At 38.9% G+C, this 17,242-nt stretch overlaps 1 protein-coding gene across 3 annotated transcripts in view; it reads right to left on the reverse strand.

Moving 5' to 3' along the window:
• Positions 1 to 345: 345 nt before the first annotated feature.
• The window catches only part of Abca9 (ATP binding cassette subfamily A member 9), a 59,270-nt gene continuing 42,373 nt past the window's right edge, over positions 346 to 17,242 (reverse strand). For 2 of the 3 annotated variants that reach the window (XM_071602965.1, XM_027946278.2), the window contains exons 26-39: positions 13,571 to 13,690; positions 12,364 to 12,432; positions 11,866 to 11,957; positions 11,157 to 11,277; positions 10,316 to 10,433; positions 9,439 to 9,530; positions 6,386 to 6,546; positions 5,564 to 5,639; positions 5,396 to 5,490; positions 4,209 to 4,328; positions 3,879 to 4,019; positions 2,905 to 2,984; positions 718 to 773; positions 346 to 603 (exon numbers count right to left, since the gene is read on the reverse strand). In XM_071602965.1, coding sequence (XP_071459066.1) covers positions 505 to 603; positions 718 to 773; positions 2,905 to 2,984; positions 3,879 to 4,019; positions 4,209 to 4,328; positions 5,396 to 5,490; positions 5,564 to 5,639; positions 6,386 to 6,546; positions 9,439 to 9,530; positions 10,316 to 10,433; positions 11,157 to 11,277; positions 11,866 to 11,957; positions 12,364 to 12,432; positions 13,571 to 13,690 — 1,440 coding nt within the window. In that variant the 3' untranslated portion in view covers positions 346 to 504. Of the gene's footprint in view, positions 604 to 717; positions 774 to 2,904; positions 2,985 to 3,878; positions 4,020 to 4,208; positions 4,329 to 5,395; positions 5,491 to 5,563; positions 5,640 to 6,385; positions 6,547 to 9,438; positions 9,531 to 10,255; positions 10,434 to 11,156; positions 11,278 to 11,865; positions 11,958 to 12,363; positions 12,433 to 13,570; positions 13,691 to 17,242 lie in introns of those variants that run through there. The other variant, XM_071602966.1, reaches the window with a different exon arrangement.

Genomic DNA, 17,242 nt, shown 5'->3' on the forward strand with positions numbered 1-17,242 from the left:
TAAAGTCTGAATAATGATAAAAAAAGAGACTCACTGAATTAAAAAGGGATTAAAAAATGAGTTACAAAAAGCAAATACTGTGCTGCTAGGTAATCGATTGATTCCCTTTTCTCTAAAATCAATATTATATCTTAAGTTCTACTTTACCTAATCAAAAAGATGAGAAAATATTCAATATGTTGAAGTTTAAGAAAGTTAAACTATCTCTGTTTCGTCCTCAGAAGTGTCAACAATCTTATCATAAATGCATTTGTAAACCTAGTACTCTGCGGAATGGGACTTGTTGGCTGGTCCCGTGGCTGTGTGATCTAGATAATCTTTGGCTGTATCATTGCTCTCACTGAATTTGCCCACTTGCTCTATTGAAAAGAATACTATTGGGAAAAGTTATGACATGAGTTTCAAAAATATTTTGTGCTATTCTGAGATAAGGCATATTAATGCTATAAAATACTGTCTTAAAAATGAGTCACAAGCTAAAAGAGAAGCAAATTATTTGCAGCTTTAAGGCTCTTCCTGTGGGAGAAGTTTCCACTTGACTGAGAGATCAAGTTCATTATCAAAGTCATCCAGCTCCTGCTCCTTGGAGAGCTCCAGGAAAACCTGAAAGGGAGAAAATCATAAATAAAAGGGGAGGGTTGTCACCCTGCGCAAAGGGTATGCACATACAAGACACTTAGATTCATGGATGACGTGGAACCACTAAAGCCAACCCACCTGCTCCAGGGTGGACTGCGAGAGGCTATACTCCTCCAGGTCGAAGCTCTGTTTGACTGTGGAAGGATGAAAATATATTATAGGTTCATATATTTTTTATTTAGGGAATTTTATTGAGTCATGTCCCCAAAGCACATACAAGTAGATCTTAAATATAAAATAGAAGGTAATAAATATTCTTGGGTTGAGTATGAAAAAGCATATGCATCATATGCTCATATAATAGGAAGGAAATACTGTCCCATTTTCATAGAGGTTTGTGGCAGAGTCACCTCAAGAATGGAAGACAATATAAAAAGTTCCAGAATACCTATGGTAGCTAAAAGACAGTTCCCTCTGTGCTGAAAAACTTCCATGGGCCCCTCTATATCTCCCCTCATTCTTCTCTGCCTTAACGTCACAGGCTGACATTAAGAGATGTCTCCCAGTGGGTCCTAGCAGAGGAAAGACCAGCAAGAAGGACGGAGGGGGGAGGTCATAGCATTTATGCTTTCACTCCCTCCCTGATACTAAGTGTGTCCCTTGATTGAAAGTTACTGTCTCTCCCAGGTGGTAAATTCCACCTGACTCTGACTCTACTCCCAGGTTCTATTCCCCGCCCCGCCCACCTCTGTGAACCTAAGTATGGTTTTGCTGTTTCTTGCTCTTACACTCCTTTACAGGAGCCCCTGGTGTTATAGTTACAGCTCTGATGATCCAGTCAAGCTTTGCTCCATATTATCCCTTCCCTCTTCCCTTTCACTCTACTCTGGAGAGGGCCCAAACTTCAGCTTATGAATCAAGAACAGAGTAAGAAGAGAGATAACACGGACTATCCCATCTTCCCAGCTATAGACCCCCAAATTGGAGGCAAGCCTGACTGGGGAGAAGCACATGACCCTAGAGTTTGGTTGGAGTTTGCATTACTCAAATGTGATCTGGTGGTTAGGAAGAATGAATCTAAGAAGAATTGTCACAGGGCATGCATTTTCCTGCATGGTACCCAGCCTAGCTCACTTGATAAATGTGTTGCAGCTGAGAGTGCAATGATGCCTATTGATACCTGGATTAAAAAAAAAATGCTGGCTTATGTCTCCACATTTTGCACTTTGTGTCATCTTCACACAATAGGATAGGACTGTGATTTTAAAAAAAAGATGTGTGTTTTCCCACATAAAAATCTTAGTCTCAGCAAATTAAGCACAATGGAAGGAATTTGGGGCAGGAGAGAATATTTTTTGAAAGCAAAAATGTTAGAAATCTCTTAAAGAATAAGATGTATTGTATTCTTGGGAGACAGCTTTCCTGGAACATCAATCTTTCTGCTACTAATCCATTATAAATGTTTCCTGTTGATCAGAAACCACTGTGGGAATCCTTCCCACAAGAATGACACAAGACTAACCCATAAGCCAAAGTGGTCAGTATAAAATACAGAGCATAGAGACAGGGTAAACAAAGGATGAGAAAAAGAAGACCTTATTGGGTAATTATAATGCTGTCTCTAGGAGAAGTCCCTCTTTAAAAGCTGGAAAGCCTAAGGCCTCTCATGAAGTCAGGTAGCAAGTCAGAAAGCACAGCTCAAGAGGAGGCCTGGGGAGAATTCATAGCTCATCAGGTTTCTTACACTAACATGATGAAAAACAAGCCCGGGTTAGATCAATGTGGTATGCCAAGACCAAAAACCAGGGACCCCAAAAAAGAGTCATGGATTAGCCCACCTGAGCAAAGAGAGGAAACTTCTTATCACTTTCTAATGCTATCTAAAAATACTCAAGATAAAAAAAAACAAATTGATATTTTTCTGCTTGTATAAATCTGTGGATGTTGCAGCTCTGAATGTCAAAGGTCTCTTTCCCCCAGAGCCTTGTTCACTGAGGGCAAGGTTTCTGGAACTGAGCCCTGATGACATGTTTGTTAGATCATTCTTTCTCATAGGGACTTCCCTAGGCAATGCGGATGCTTAGAAGTTCTCTGGCTTCGACCCTCTAGATGCCAGTTGCACCCTGCCATCTTACTGCTACTCATAAGAACCAAAAGCAACCCCAGATGTTGCCAAATCACCCCCCTGCTGAGAACCACTGTATTAGAAGACTCAGTGGTTTATTTAGCATGTAATATCACAATTCTTTATGCATATATATATTTTTTATTTCTGGTTTGGCTTTTTTCTGTTCCTCAGAGTCTCATCTCTACACAGACACTTGCCTATCTCCAATTTGAAGAAAGCCTGGGACAAAGGTTGCACATCCTCAACAGGCAACTTATAGACCAGGAGGGAGGAGAACCTGCAAAGACAAGACAGTGACGCTGAGCGCAAGTTTTCAAGGGCAGGATCTCTAATGGGTACATGTCTGAAAAGGAGCAACAATTTTGTCCACATTTTGTTTAAATACACACAGTGTATGGTCTTGGAGACAACCTGAGGATAAATTCTCTTTGACCAATGAAAAGTTAATCTACTAAGAGGAAACTGGGAGGCACAGGGAGAGATGCACAGCATCTATGCCTCGATCAGGGAGAAGCAAGATTACTTCTCCTGGTTCTTAGTGAAAAGAGAAGAGCTTTTAAATAAAAAGCACCAGGTTCAACTCCAGTGTCCGCCACTAGCTATAATTATTACCTAACCTACCTGAGCCTCAAGTACCATTACTACTAATAACACAAAAGCTAAAAGACACCATTCACTGAGCTTCCAGTGAAGCCCCAAACTGAACCATGGGATTTATGCAGGGCATTTCCTTTAATAGAGGATTATTTTAGTTTCTAGAAAGGGCTGTTCAAATGACCTAAGTAAATGTATACATCAGTAGCTGGCGCAGTATAGAGGTCTCACAAATGCTAACTCCTTTGCAAGATTCTACCTCTAAATCAGCACTTTGTTGTCTTGTTTTTCCTCCTTAGTAGCCTTGGAATAGGAGCCTTTTTGTAATTAACATAATTAATATACAATTATTGTATAGTTACAAAAAATAAAAGAATGACATAGCGAGGCCCTGAGCAACTTAGCAAGACCCTGTCTCAAAATAAAAACTAAAAATGGGCTGGGGATGTGGCTCAGTAGTTAAGCACCTCAGGTTCAATCCCTTGTATGGAAAAAAAAAAAAAAAACCAATGAAGCTTCTATTTCTCATAACTCTTTACAGAAAGGCCAAGATAACACAAACAACACCTGTGTCTACCTTTCCTGCCTTGCAGCCTGGGGGAAGAGCTTCAGGATCTCAGCATGGAGGGACTCCACATGCTCAGGGGTCTTCACCTTCATCTCCAGCAAGTAATCTTTGCCAAATTTGCTTTTTAGGTGTTGAATGGAACCAATACACCTGGAGGTAGGGGAGGATGATGTCAAGCAAGGTAAGGGAGGAATCTACTGCTGGTGCTATTTTGCCTCTGGAGGCTGGGGAGGGCCACACAGAGCTGGGAGCAGATGCACCAGCTCCTCACATTGGCAATGACTTTCTACCAGAGTATGCTACTGGGGGGGCCAAGTGTGGGCCTAGATGGGTACTCACCTCAGCCTTCCGGACACCATGATGGCCACGCGGTCACACACGGCCTCTGCCTCTGCCATGTAATGGGTGGTCAGGAGGGCACCCCTCTCTGAGTTTCTAAAGGTGGCTCGGATGGCCTGCCTAAAATTAGGTCAAGGGAAAGTGATATCTTAAGCAAATGCTCAAGGTATTGTGGATTTTTTTTTTTAAATTTCTATTGGGGCACATAGTGAACATTGAAACATGAAGTGAATTCAGCCTAGACCCAAACAAACCAGGATTCATGAAAGGATGAAAAGCATGTAAATAAGCAATCTATTGATTAGAGCTTATAATTTAGAATGTGGCTTAGACAGAACATAGAGGAGGATACTGGGTAAAACGTTGTTCGGAAAAATGCTGAATTTCAGGTGTATTTATGAGAGTAGAGGGAAGAAAGACAAAAAGGGAGAACTTACTATGAAATATGTATCACAATATATGCTATAAAGGTACAAAATGACAGACTTCAAAAATTTCAAAAAAATAATTTCAGAATGTATTGAGGACCTGGAATGTTTCTTTTATCCTCCTTTAAGAATTGTGTTTTGGTTATGATGAAGAAAGATTGTGGGCTGGGTTTGTGGCTCAGTCGTAGAGCATTTGCCTAGCATGATGTGAGGCACTGGGTTCGATTCTCAGCACCTCATATAAATAAAAGAAAATAAAATTAAAGGTCCATTGCCAACAAAAAATAATAAATAAATACATAAAGGATCGATTCAATTAAGTATGCATTGTGCATACCCAGAAGACTTTTAAGAAAAAAATAAAATTCTTAGAGTAGGCATTGGTTTAGGGCATTGGTTTGGGGCATTGGACATTTATATTTACAGCATGTATTTTGATTATTACATATTTTATAGTAAGTTCTCCCTTTTTGTCCTTCTTCCCTCTGCCTTCTCATATATACTCCTGAAAGCCAGCATTTTCCCAAACAACTCTTTACCAAATATCATCCTCTATATTCTGTCTAAACCACATTCTAAATTATATAAACAAATGCATCTTTTTCTCCTTAATAAAACTGGTAATTGCAATATGAAATCAGATATTTTTTTCCCTTCATTTTGCTTCTCCTGACAATAGACTTTCTAAGAGAACTACTTTGAAGGTCAGTTGTTACAGGATCCGTAAATCCACATGGAGTTCTCATGATCATGCCTTACCACATGTGTTGCTGCCCCTCAGGGTCCATCCCGGTAGATGGCTCATCCAGAAGCACCACTGATGGGTTCCCCAGGATGCTCAGCAGGAAGCACAGCTGGAACAAGAGGGAGAGCCCATCCAGCACTGGTCGGCAGGGTGCACAGAGCTACCCCAAGCCCCTCTCATACCTTTCTCTTTATTCCCTCTGACAAGGTATTCACAGGACCCTTTAGCTGGTCCTGCAGCTTGAAGGCATTCACCAACCTGAAGGAGACACAATCTTTATTACCCACGAACAATGGGAAACCAAAACAAGCAAATCAGAACAAACACTATAGTAGAGAAATTTGTAGTTGAGGAATTTTAAAAATTTCTCTATTATAGTCATCAGAGTGGTAATAGCTTTGAAATCTCCTGGGATATTGCTATGGCATAGATATAATTTGTCCCCAAATGGTTAATGTGGTAGAAGTTTGGTTTCTAATGTTAAGAGGCAGTGTGGACCTTTAAGAGGTGGGGCTTAGTGACCTTTAGGTCATTTAGGGGCAGGGCCTCACAAGGAATTTTGGAATCCCCAGCTCCCTCTGGTTTCCTGTCAGGCCATGTGACTCTCCATCTTATACACATCCCTGCCATGTCATCTGCTGTTGGGCCCTCACCAGAGGCCAAACCAATGGGATTGCTCAATACTAGACTTCCAGCCTCTAAAACTGTGAGTTACTTTCTTCAAAAGTAGCTGGCCTCAGGTATTTCATGATAGTAGCACAAAATTGACTAATACTATATGAGCCGTTCATAGTTGTTACACTTATATTTTCCATGACTTCTTTTTATATTAGCAATAATTAGTAAACTTTCTCCCTCAGGCTCATCGGGTGAGAAAATAATAGTGAACTGGGTTCTAGATGTCCAAGTCTTCTCCTTTGAGCAAGGGATCAGTAGCTAGAAAGTGCCTCCTCTGATTTGTCTACCCCTCCCCCATAGACAAATGGGTGTGGCTCTCCACGTACTGTGTAATGATGGCAGAGGCGTCCCTTTTCTTCAGCCCCTTCACAGCGGCATACACCTCCAGGTGTTCCCTCACTGTCAGGCTGGGCCACAGCACATTCTCCTGAGGACAGTACCCCAGGAACCCAGGAACGTCCCCTCCACAGCTTCCTTTCAAAATCACCTATACAAAAAAGTTCATTCTTAAAGATTATTCAAAATTGTGTGTTTGTCACATGAGTGTGTACTCCAGTGGCCTTCTCTTCACATACCTGGGCTCCAAGAGTAAACATGTAATCACTTCAGAGGAAAAAAAAAAGTGATAAAACACTCAAAAATTCAAAAGGCAAATCTTCCACCTTGTTAGAGACTTTGTTACCAATCCCAATGCCAGGATTGAAGTCAAAGTTTCTTATTAGGTTGTTCATTGCTTGACTTCATTTATTGATCCAAATACTCAAAAGAATAGATACTTATTAAGGATTCTGTTTCCTTAGTAATAAATAATTATAATCATAGGGTCTATTTCACAATAAGGCAGTGATTCTCAGTCAAGGGCAAACCTTCCCCCAGGGTACTTTTTTTTGGTACTGAGGACAGAACCCAGGGCACTCTCACTGAGTTATAGTCCCCAGCCCTGTTATTATTTTGTGACAGGCTTTTGCTAAGCTGCCTGGGCTGGCCTCAAACTTGTGAATCCCCAACTCAGTCTCCCAAGTAGCCAGGGTACATTTAGCAATGTCTGGAGACAGTTTTGATGGCCACAGTTTGTGTGTCTGTGACATGGAAAGTGTTATACTGGCATTTAGTGGGTGGAGACCACAGATGCTGCTAAATATCCTACTACACACAAAAATTATCCAGTCTGAAACATCACTTGTTTCAAGTTTGAGAAATCCTGAGCTAAGTAATAAGTGAAAAAACTTCACATTGTCTGCTCCATAGGAACCAATAAGCCCATGAAAGCATTTCTTATTCTTCTGAGCCAGGCCCTGTGCTGTGCAATAACAGCTAATGTGAACTCAGTGCTTGCTATGGGCCAAATCTAAGCATTTCATATATTTTGAACTTTGCTATCCTTACAGAAACCCTAGACATGTTATGTGTTGGTCTCATCATTCCTGTTTTACATATGAGAAAACCAACATGTGCATGGATTTGCGCAAGGTCACAGAAGGTAAACCTGGAACTAGATCTATCTTCAGAATCCAAGCCCTTGAACTTGTTTGCTATATTATCTTTCCCCAGTACAAAAGAGGAGAAAATAAAGTAGCTTTGCCTCATAGAGCTTTTGTTCTAGAGAAAGAAACAAACAAAAAATAAATAAATAAAGATGTAAGCATGTAAGTGACTAATTAAAGATTCTGCTTCACGATTTCAAGGAAATAAATGTGTTTAAAAAGACTATGAAGGTTTTAATTTTGCAAATAATGTAGGCCTTTTGGAAAGGTAGATTTTATGGTGACCAGAAGGAAATAACCAAGCAGATGAAGAGAGAAGGGCAGGATACCCCATCTCCAGGGAGACCAAACCCAAATGCATTGGGGCCTACTTCATGCTTTGAACATGACCCTTGCTGCTCCATCATTGGTTTATTTTAAAAGTGATGTTTTTAGTTTTTTTTTTCTTTCTTTCTCTTCTTCCCATCTCCCTCCCTAACCATGGGGAAAGTAAGATTAATCTTCCTTCCATCCTAGGCCAAGTTACCTGTCATTGAGGTCACACTCCAGGAATGAAGGAATCCAGACTTTAGGACAGGCACCAGAAGATTTAAGAAACAGCTATCTCTCAAGGTTACAAGAGAATTCTGACCCCTGACTGGGCACAGCTGGAGTATTGACTTTGAATCACCTGTTTAAAAGTCCTCTGTTCCCTGATGGTTAGAACCCTAGCCTCTTGGGACAGGAGTCCCCGGTGTTTCTCCTTTGCTAACAAAACAATAAAAGTTTTCCTCCAAACTTTGTCCTCATTATTGGATTGGAATTGGGACAAAGAAAGACCTTTCAGTAACATAAAGATCCTACAATAAGAAGGTTGAATGAGGGTCAATCTAACAAGGGGTAAAGGTTGTGAAAGACAGTGACAAGGAGGCCAGGTCTTGTGGAGCCTTTTGCAGCCACTGTAAAGATTTTGGGTCAATTCCAAGTGGGAGATTGTAACAGAGAGAGTGACATGACCTCAACTGCTTTAGCTGGGTGAGGCAAGAGTGGAAAGGGAAAGACACCCATCATGTCACCACCCCAGGCAAAATTCCTTTGTCAACACTCCCTCTGACTTTAACCTCCTGTCAAAGGCCAACAGTATTTTCCCTCCAAAGTGGTAGTCCTTTGTCTGTCCATCATTTGGCCTTGACAAGTGGAATTAGTATATTACTCAGGTTTTTGCTTTGGAGTTTAGACAATTATTATTATTTTTTCTTACCTCTGATTATTATTGTTGTAATAAATCCTAGGTCTTTTGCCAATAACCTGTTGTCTTTAAGAACTTCAATGTACCTACAGTAATACCTCCTGATGCTCACCTTCCCACATCTTTACATTTGTTGGGTCAGGATGTGTCACAATAAGAAAGTTTCTATAGCAGAGACCCTCTGTAAAGACCTATGATGTTCTCCTTGCTGATGGACTTTTATTATTACACAAGTCTCACACATCCATAATTACAGCGTGTAACTAGAGAAGAATTATGAAACATGAAGATTTGCAACTGCAGTCACATTAGCAGGACTTGTCATTATTCTGACTGTGGTTTCTGATTCGATGCTCCATGAGACAGTTCAACTGAACAAGTTCTTAGGATAGATAGGTCAACAAAGTAAAGATCTCTGATCTCAAGACACCTATGTTTCCACTAATGTTTCACTCAATAAAGGGCACAATATAGGTAACATCAGCCTTTTTTGACAACTATTTTTGGAATCAGAGAGTGAATTTTTAAATTAATCCTTTTCATCTGATGCATAAGTCACACTAACTTATTAAGGGTCATCTGTGTATTTTTAAGATTGTGGTCATATTCATTGTAAAGCATTGTTCTGGGCAGCGTTAGTGACCATCTCTCTGTGTGTTTTACTGACCTGCCCTGCGGTTGGTTTTGTGTCTCCAGTTATCATCTTAATGGTAGTACTTTTCCCAGCTCCATTGTGTCCTAGCAGCCCTATAACTTCACCTGAAAGAAATAGGTATACTCAGAATATGCAATCATTACAAGAATAAAAGCAAACACCACTGGCAAGCACTATGTGAAGCACTATGTGAAATGTGCTATGTACATTATTTCACTTATTCTTCACAAACATGCATCCCTGATGTTATTACTAGCCTCATTTTACAGGGGAGGAAGCTGAGGCTTAAAGAACATAAATATCTTGCATAAGGTCATGCAGTTTATAAGAGGCTGAGCTGGAATTTGAAACACATTTTTATTTTAGGTTGGTTGCATTCAATGAACATTTTCCATAACATGTGCTATTTGTTAGACAAGAAGAATGCACTAGTATGCTTCAGTGGGTTCCGGTCATTGTGAAATTATTTCATTGTAAAATCTGTATGGAGGCTGTGGGTGTAGCTCAGTGGTAGAGCACTTGCCTGCATATGCAAGGCCCTGGGTTCCATCCCCAGCAGCAGAAAAATAAATAAAAAGAAAAGGCATATTTGAAAATAAATCAGAATAAAATCTAGCTATCCATTTTAACAGAAACACTGTCTTTTATTCTGTCTGTTTGCATCTCTCTTTTTTAATGGAGCAGACAAAACTGTCTTCCTAGGCAAGGAGAAACCATGTCCTAACTCTACGGGAGGCTTGAGGCAGGAAGGGGCAGCCTTAGCCAATAGATGCCTTGGCTACATTTCCTGATCAGCAAGAGCTGCCCCCAGATTCAACACCCATCCTGCCTTAGAAAGATCCAGTCTTCAGAGGTCCAAATCACACTCCAAGAAACCGTAGCTTCCAACCTTTTTTAACACAGAAAGAGACGTTTCTTGTGGCTATTTTTTTCTTCGGTTTGGAAAAGCAGTTTTTCTTTTTGCCTGCATATTCCTTCCGCAAACAGCTGGCAATGATGACTGGTTTCTGAAAAGACAGGCCAGTAGCCAAAGGGCATTATCCTCACCTTCAATCCAGAGAGTGCTCCATGCACCTTCCCACCAAGCCTTCCTCTCTATAAAACCATCCATCAAACCAGTCTTTCCCCTACTAGCTGCCATTTCAAGCAAACTCTCCCAAGGCTGACTTCCTGCAGGGGAAGGGCTTTTACAATTCACAAAATCTTACTTAGGCTTTGCAACGTTTAGCTGTATTTATTAACACTATCACCCTAGCCAGGTGTGGTGATGCATACTTGTAATCCCAGCAGCTAGGGAGTCTGAAGCAGGAGGATCTCAAGTTCACAGCCAGTCTCAGAAATTTAGTGAGGCCCTGAGCAATTTAGAGAGAACTTGTCTTAAAATAAAATGTAAAAAGAGGCTAGGGATGTGTCTCAGTTGTTAAGCGCCCTGGGGTTGTTCAATCCCTGGTACCCCAAACAAAAATCTATCACCCTAAAAAATAAATTGACAAGTTCATATTTCTCTGTCCTGTGTGTGTGTCTGTGTGTGTGTGTGTGTGTCTGTATCTATGTTTCCTCTGCTCTCCTAGCTTCATGGGCACCATGTACCTATTGAAGTGAAGTCGTGTATACTATACAAGTAAGGATGAAAGAATCTCATGTGCTTTTCAAAAATTACGATTAGACGGTTGCTCTCTTTATCTGACTGAAAAAAATCATCTGGTGAAGAGCAGGTTTGTAGGTTCTACCTGGGGCAGGTCCAGGATAGCCATAGCATTTGCTGTTCTTGTTCTTTCTATCTTAACATCTTCATCTTCTCCTTCAGGATCTTCTGGGTTTGGTGAAACATCACCACTTCTCGGAGAAATTCTAAAATCAAAACAGTGTGATAATGATGGGTTTCCAGTTGAAACTACATGTGACAAAAATACTGAACCCCCTCTATCCTGCTATCAATTATTTGACTAGATTAATGAGGTGTGCACAGCACAATCTTTATTCTTCTCCTCTCTGCCACTTGCCTTTCAAGCAGCCCGAGTACCATCAATGAATCAAGTGATGCTACCCTTACCCTGCCTTTGCTTTTACCCAAGTATAATTCTCCTCATTGGCAATGACTTTTTCATAAACAATAATATAGTATACATCCTCCAACTATGGGTTCTGAGGCAGGGCTGTAGGAGAAAAGGAACCTAGAAACTGTAGTGTCATCTTGTCACCCTCTACCCTACCACCAATGTTAGATTGGCTCGATTGGCCTTCTGTGTGGTAGGTCAGGTGTTCAAGGCACACCTGAGTCTTGGTAAGACCTTCCCCATAGTTTCCTATTTGAAGATTTTCCAATTACTAGCTTCCATTTCATTTTCAAATATTCAACACAAGCCCTCACGTTTGTTATGACTGTATCCTCAAACTCAGTAACATGCCATGAATTATAATAATTTGAATTTCCTCCACCTGAACACTGGGTCCTTTCTCATTGATTTCCGCCTGAAGTTCCTTTCCAGACATCCAAGAACAAAAAGGAAAATGAAACAATGGAGGTAAGGCTAAGGAAAGAGAAAGACAAGCAAAGTGAACTTCATCATAAAACAAGAATTTTCATTATTACAACTGACCGAAGAAGTTTGATCAGATATAAAATTAACATTCTCACAAGTTTGAAAGACAATATGTTACTCAGAGAAAGCGTAACATAAATATAGTAAAAGGACATTGATGACAGGTGCTACGGGTGCTGCTTAGAGTTTGGGCTTCACACTTGGCATGAGGTAGTCATTGTAATGATGGTGGGTCAGATTGGAAAACGTGTGTGTGTGTGTGTGTGTGTGTGTGTGTGTGTCTTCCATTGCCTAAAATGTCCAAACCTTTTTAAAGTTATGCAATTCAGAATCTCAAACCATACAAAGGTTGTGTCCCCTGTGTTAGACAGTTGAGAAGGAAATGTCTTCTTACTATTAGCAAAGCCAGAAATAGCACAGGAGAATCTGAAGCTTCTGAGGAATCCATAGAATCAAAGGAAATCTGTAAAACAAAGAGACAGAATGCCTAAATGAACCTTCCATCATTCATGAATTTCCTTCCTCTTAAGATAAAGTAATGTCTCTTAAATGACCTTGCCACCATCCTACCTGATTCTCCCTGTGTATCAAGGAAAAGTCATTTTGGGGTACTGGGGATTGAACTCAGGGGCACTCGGCCACTGAACCACATCTCCAGCCTTATTTTGTATTTAGAGACAGGGTCTCACTGAGTTGCTTAGTGCCTCACTTTTGCTGAGACTGGCTTTGAACTTATGATCCTCTTGCCTCAGCCTCCTGAGCTACAGGGATTACAGGTGTGTGACACTGCACCCAGCAGGAAAAATCATCTTCTGATTATAGTGGTTCTCCTTCTCCCAAGATGTCTTACAGGCTGCCAGCCTGTGCCTGCCTGTAGACTGAGGTGCTTTTACATGTAACACTGGGAGGTACTTGTGAGACCCACTGAAGCCACCTGCACAGCCATCTAAAGACAAACTCCCTCTCCAACTTTATCTGGCTTTCTGTTGTCATTTGTCCTTTTTTGCACTCTTGCTCCAAGAACTCTGGAATCCTGATACTGCTCTTGTCCTCCTATATCCAATTTTGAGAAGACAGAATTCTTCACATTACACCAAGTGCATTTTCCCAACATCCCCAATTCTTTAGTGAGTAAAAAACCAAACAAATGAAAAAAACAAAAGGTCAATATTTTTTTGAACTGTATTTACCAAGGCTTTTTTTCCCCCTGAGTAATTTTAAGCCCTTTGCAGTAAATTTCTAACCATCTCAGCCTTCCTCCCTCTAGAGAAAATTATTTTTTCTTCAATCATCTGACTTGCCACCACCCTGATGTCATTTCAAATGATCTTGCTCTTCCTAAATGCTCAGTTGCCCACTCTCCATAATTGGACCCATCCAAAATGAGTTTTAGCCTCTCTACCATCCAATTTTACTTTTTCAGCCTCCTTACTCTAGGGTCCTTACTATGAAACTTGGAGCTGATGAACCTCCAACCCATTGACCACTTTTCCCCACTGTCCATAATCTTCCTCCAGTCCTTTTTTGTTTCCTAGTTTAGAATCCAGGGCCCATTACTTAAGGCCTAAGGATGATCCTAGCACATGACTGGAAATACTTACCTCAGAATAAATTAGCAGAGAGCCAATCATAGTGAAGGGTGGCACTAATATGGTGGAGAAAAGTAGCCCTAGGAATGCGTATTCATTGAGATCATTAGCAACTATGGAGAAGACAGTGACCTAAAATAAAAGCACAAGGTAGCATCACTAAAACTTAATTACCTGAATTATAGGATGTTTTCAAAGAGGTTAGACATGTAGCTCATTATAGCTTTCTATGTCCACCTCACTCCCAAGACAGTATTTTTCATTATGCTCTTTTTGTGTGTGTGTGTGATATAAGATTAGGTGACAAATCTATTAGACTGAGTGTGAAATTTTCAGTAGATAAAACAGTGCTTCTCAAAATCAATGGGCATACAAGTCAGCTGGGGTTCTTGCTAAAATTCAGATTTTGATAAAGGAGTTAGTTATTATATATTAACTGCACTTTTACTTATTTATTTTTCATTTCAAAATAAGTCATCGATGTCTTTTTAGGTTTAAGCATACCAGATATTAATTTTCATAGTGGCAGAATATTTCTTTGAATAGATGCACAAGAGTTCACAATTTTGCCTTTGGAAAACAAGGTGTTTTCAACTTTTCTGGTCCTAATAATTAATGATGGTCTGCGTAAATTCTTCTGTATGGACACTTTTAGTCTTGAAGGAGAGATTCCAAAAAGTATGACTGCATATCAACATTGAAGTACATTTAAACATTTTAACAACTACTAAAAATATTTTTCAAAAAGATCCTGACAATCTGTTCCCCAAAAGCCATGATCCAGTGCATATCATGTCATACCTCACTCACACGTGATGCTACAATTAACTATTGCAGGTGTTCTTGTCCTAGTGCTGATATAGATGAATAATTTATAATTTTACCATTTGATATGATATTAAACCTGGTTTTATTGATCTTCCCCTCTTGTTTTTACATTTTCTTTTCAGTGGGCATTTTTAGAAATCATGTGATATTTTCTTAACTCATGTTTCCCTTTTTATTTTGATGGTTACTGGTAGTGAACTATCATTGCATTCTGGAAACAATCATACTTGGTTGTTTTTTTACTATTTCTCTTTTAAATTTACTTTTAGGTTTGTTATCTTTTTACTTAAACAGCTGTCCTTTAATTTTTCCCAGAGAATTTATCAACGTTTTCCTTTTTTATATAATCTTTCTTAGGTTTATTTTATTAAAGCTATGCTTGTTTTATAAAATGAAAGAACTGTTCAATTTAATGGATTTTTCTAGTTAAATATTTCAACATGCTTTAGTTATAGTTCCAAAAGTTATTTAATCTTATGCATATTTAAATGAGTCATTGGTCCTTGCCAGTGTTTTTAACACAATTTTTCTTTTCCCAAATTTTATACTTTGACATACCTTGGTGGGGTTCACTTTAACCCTCAATTGTTATATGTTTTATATTAATATATATTCCTATGTAGTTTTTCTCTCTTCTTTATTTAATAGGCTACTTTTATTCTATTTTAACTACACAGAAGAATTGAGAGGGAGGCGTAGAGATTTCGCTCCGTACCTCCACATACGTAACTCCTCCATTACCAACATCTCCCACCAGGATGAACAACTGATGAATCTATTCTGACATCATTATAACCCAGAGTCAATACTCTGCATTGTGGTTCACTCTTGAGTATTCTGTGGGTTTGGACAAACTTATAATAACACATATCCACCACTATAGTATTATACAAAAAATTCACTTCCCTAAAAATCCTCCATGGTAGTTGTTTCAGATTGGCTTCTTTCACCTAGTGATATACATTTAAGTTTCCTTCATGTCCATTTTTTTTTTTTTAGAGTTTTCTGGATGGACCACAGTGTATCCAGTCACCATCTTGGATGCCTTGGTTGCTTCCATGTTTTGGCCACACTGAATAGTGCTGCTATAAACATCTATGTGCAGATTTTTGTGTGGTCCTCTTTTTAAAAGAATAGCTTATTAGGAGCTTCAATCCTTGAGTTTATATTTGAATGTGTCAACTATTTCCTAGAACTATAAATTGGGTAGATCTGATTTTGGAGAAGAGGAATATCCTTTACTTCCTCTCAAAGATATGAAAACTGACATACAGAATTGTGGGAGGAAACTCTGGGGGTAGCTCAAATGTTTATTTTTTTTCTGGTTGATTTTCCTTTATTTTGGAGGTGACTTTATTTTGAAGATTCATATCTTAATGAGTATTCGATCATCCATATCAGTTCTTTCTTAGTTTAGAGGGCATTTACTTCTGTTATAACTTCATATATAGATATAATTATCTCATTAAAAATTATACATACATGTACCTAACAGATTCATGACATGAAAAACACAAATTATTTTTTTGTTGTATTGGCTTTGTCTTTGTGTCTATTTTTCAGTTTTTAATCATTTTGTCATTGTTTTTGAATCATGGGGATTGTCTCCATCTACATCTGTAATTAGATGTCAGCCTTTTTCAGAATTCATTCACTGTTCTGTAATTGTACTGATGTTTGGTGTTTTTATATAGCTTAGAAATTTCTTCTTTTTAGCTTGGGTGTACATCTCTATCCAGTCTTCATAAATACTCATAAAGTATTCATGATTTCTTCTGAATACCCTTTCTTTCTCCTCCAACATCTACTTATCTTTCCCTCTGAGCAATAATGTAATGTAGGGTGTTGCTTTCTCTCCACATCTTTAAGCCTGGGGGCATGGATGGATGAAGTGTGCTCAGGTTGGGCCTTGCACACAGCCTTTGTACTTTCTTCTGTGAATCATGTCCATGTTTTGCATCAGTTTTCATTTACCATTAGGCAGTGCATCTTATCCTCAGGGAGTGGACACACTGTTAGACTTTGGACCTTACCCCAATTCAGTTCAGAGCCTATAAATTAGCAAGTCCTAAACATTCACCTTCCTCAAGGTAAGGAGTTCTTCTCCTAAGGGTTGTTGTTGTTGTTGTTGTTGTTATTATTATTATTATTGCCTTTGCTTGAGTTCTCAATTCAGCAGTATCTCTAAATCATTAATTAGTGATACCTTCCAGTATCTTATCAGCTAACTTGCCCTCATTGGAATTGTTTGTAGAGGATGGAGGTGGGATTAATCATTCTAAGTCAGTGGTTCCTTTCCTTGGCCATCACATTTTCACCCCAGTTTTATTTATGTGTCTCTACTAACAAAGATATCCTTTGTTTATCTAATCAATTTCAACTTGTATAGTATTTAAGTCTCTATATAATGGCTCATTTTTTTTTTTTTTTGCCACCAGATCTTTCTGTTCTGAAACAAGTGATCTAAATTCTACTTCTGTCTTTTGAGATAATTGTTATGTACTTTGCCATTCTTTATTATTTGCTAAACAAAATATGAGTCTTGTATCTTTTTCATGGGTTTTACCATTTTGTGAATATGTTCATTTTTTTCTTATTTAAGACTTTTGATATTGAATTTTACTATATCTATAACTTGTATATCTATCTCTAAGTTCTTCTATTAAAAAATAAACGCCTGTTTAGTCATCGCCCATGTCTTGGGTATTTTGTAAGCAGTATATAGCTAGCTGTGTTTTATTTTTTAACCCAATCTAGAAATCCTGTGTTTTTTTCTTATTCTAAAATTTGTATTTACTCATTGCATTTTATTTTTGATTTCTTCCAAATATTGACAAATGTTTGATGATGTGAAGT

This window comes from Marmota flaviventris, chromosome 17 (assembly GCF_047511675.1).
Source record: "Marmota flaviventris isolate mMarFla1 chromosome 17, mMarFla1.hap1, whole genome shotgun sequence".
In the NCBI taxonomy this organism is placed as follows: domain Eukaryota; kingdom Metazoa; phylum Chordata; class Mammalia; order Rodentia; family Sciuridae; genus Marmota; species Marmota flaviventris.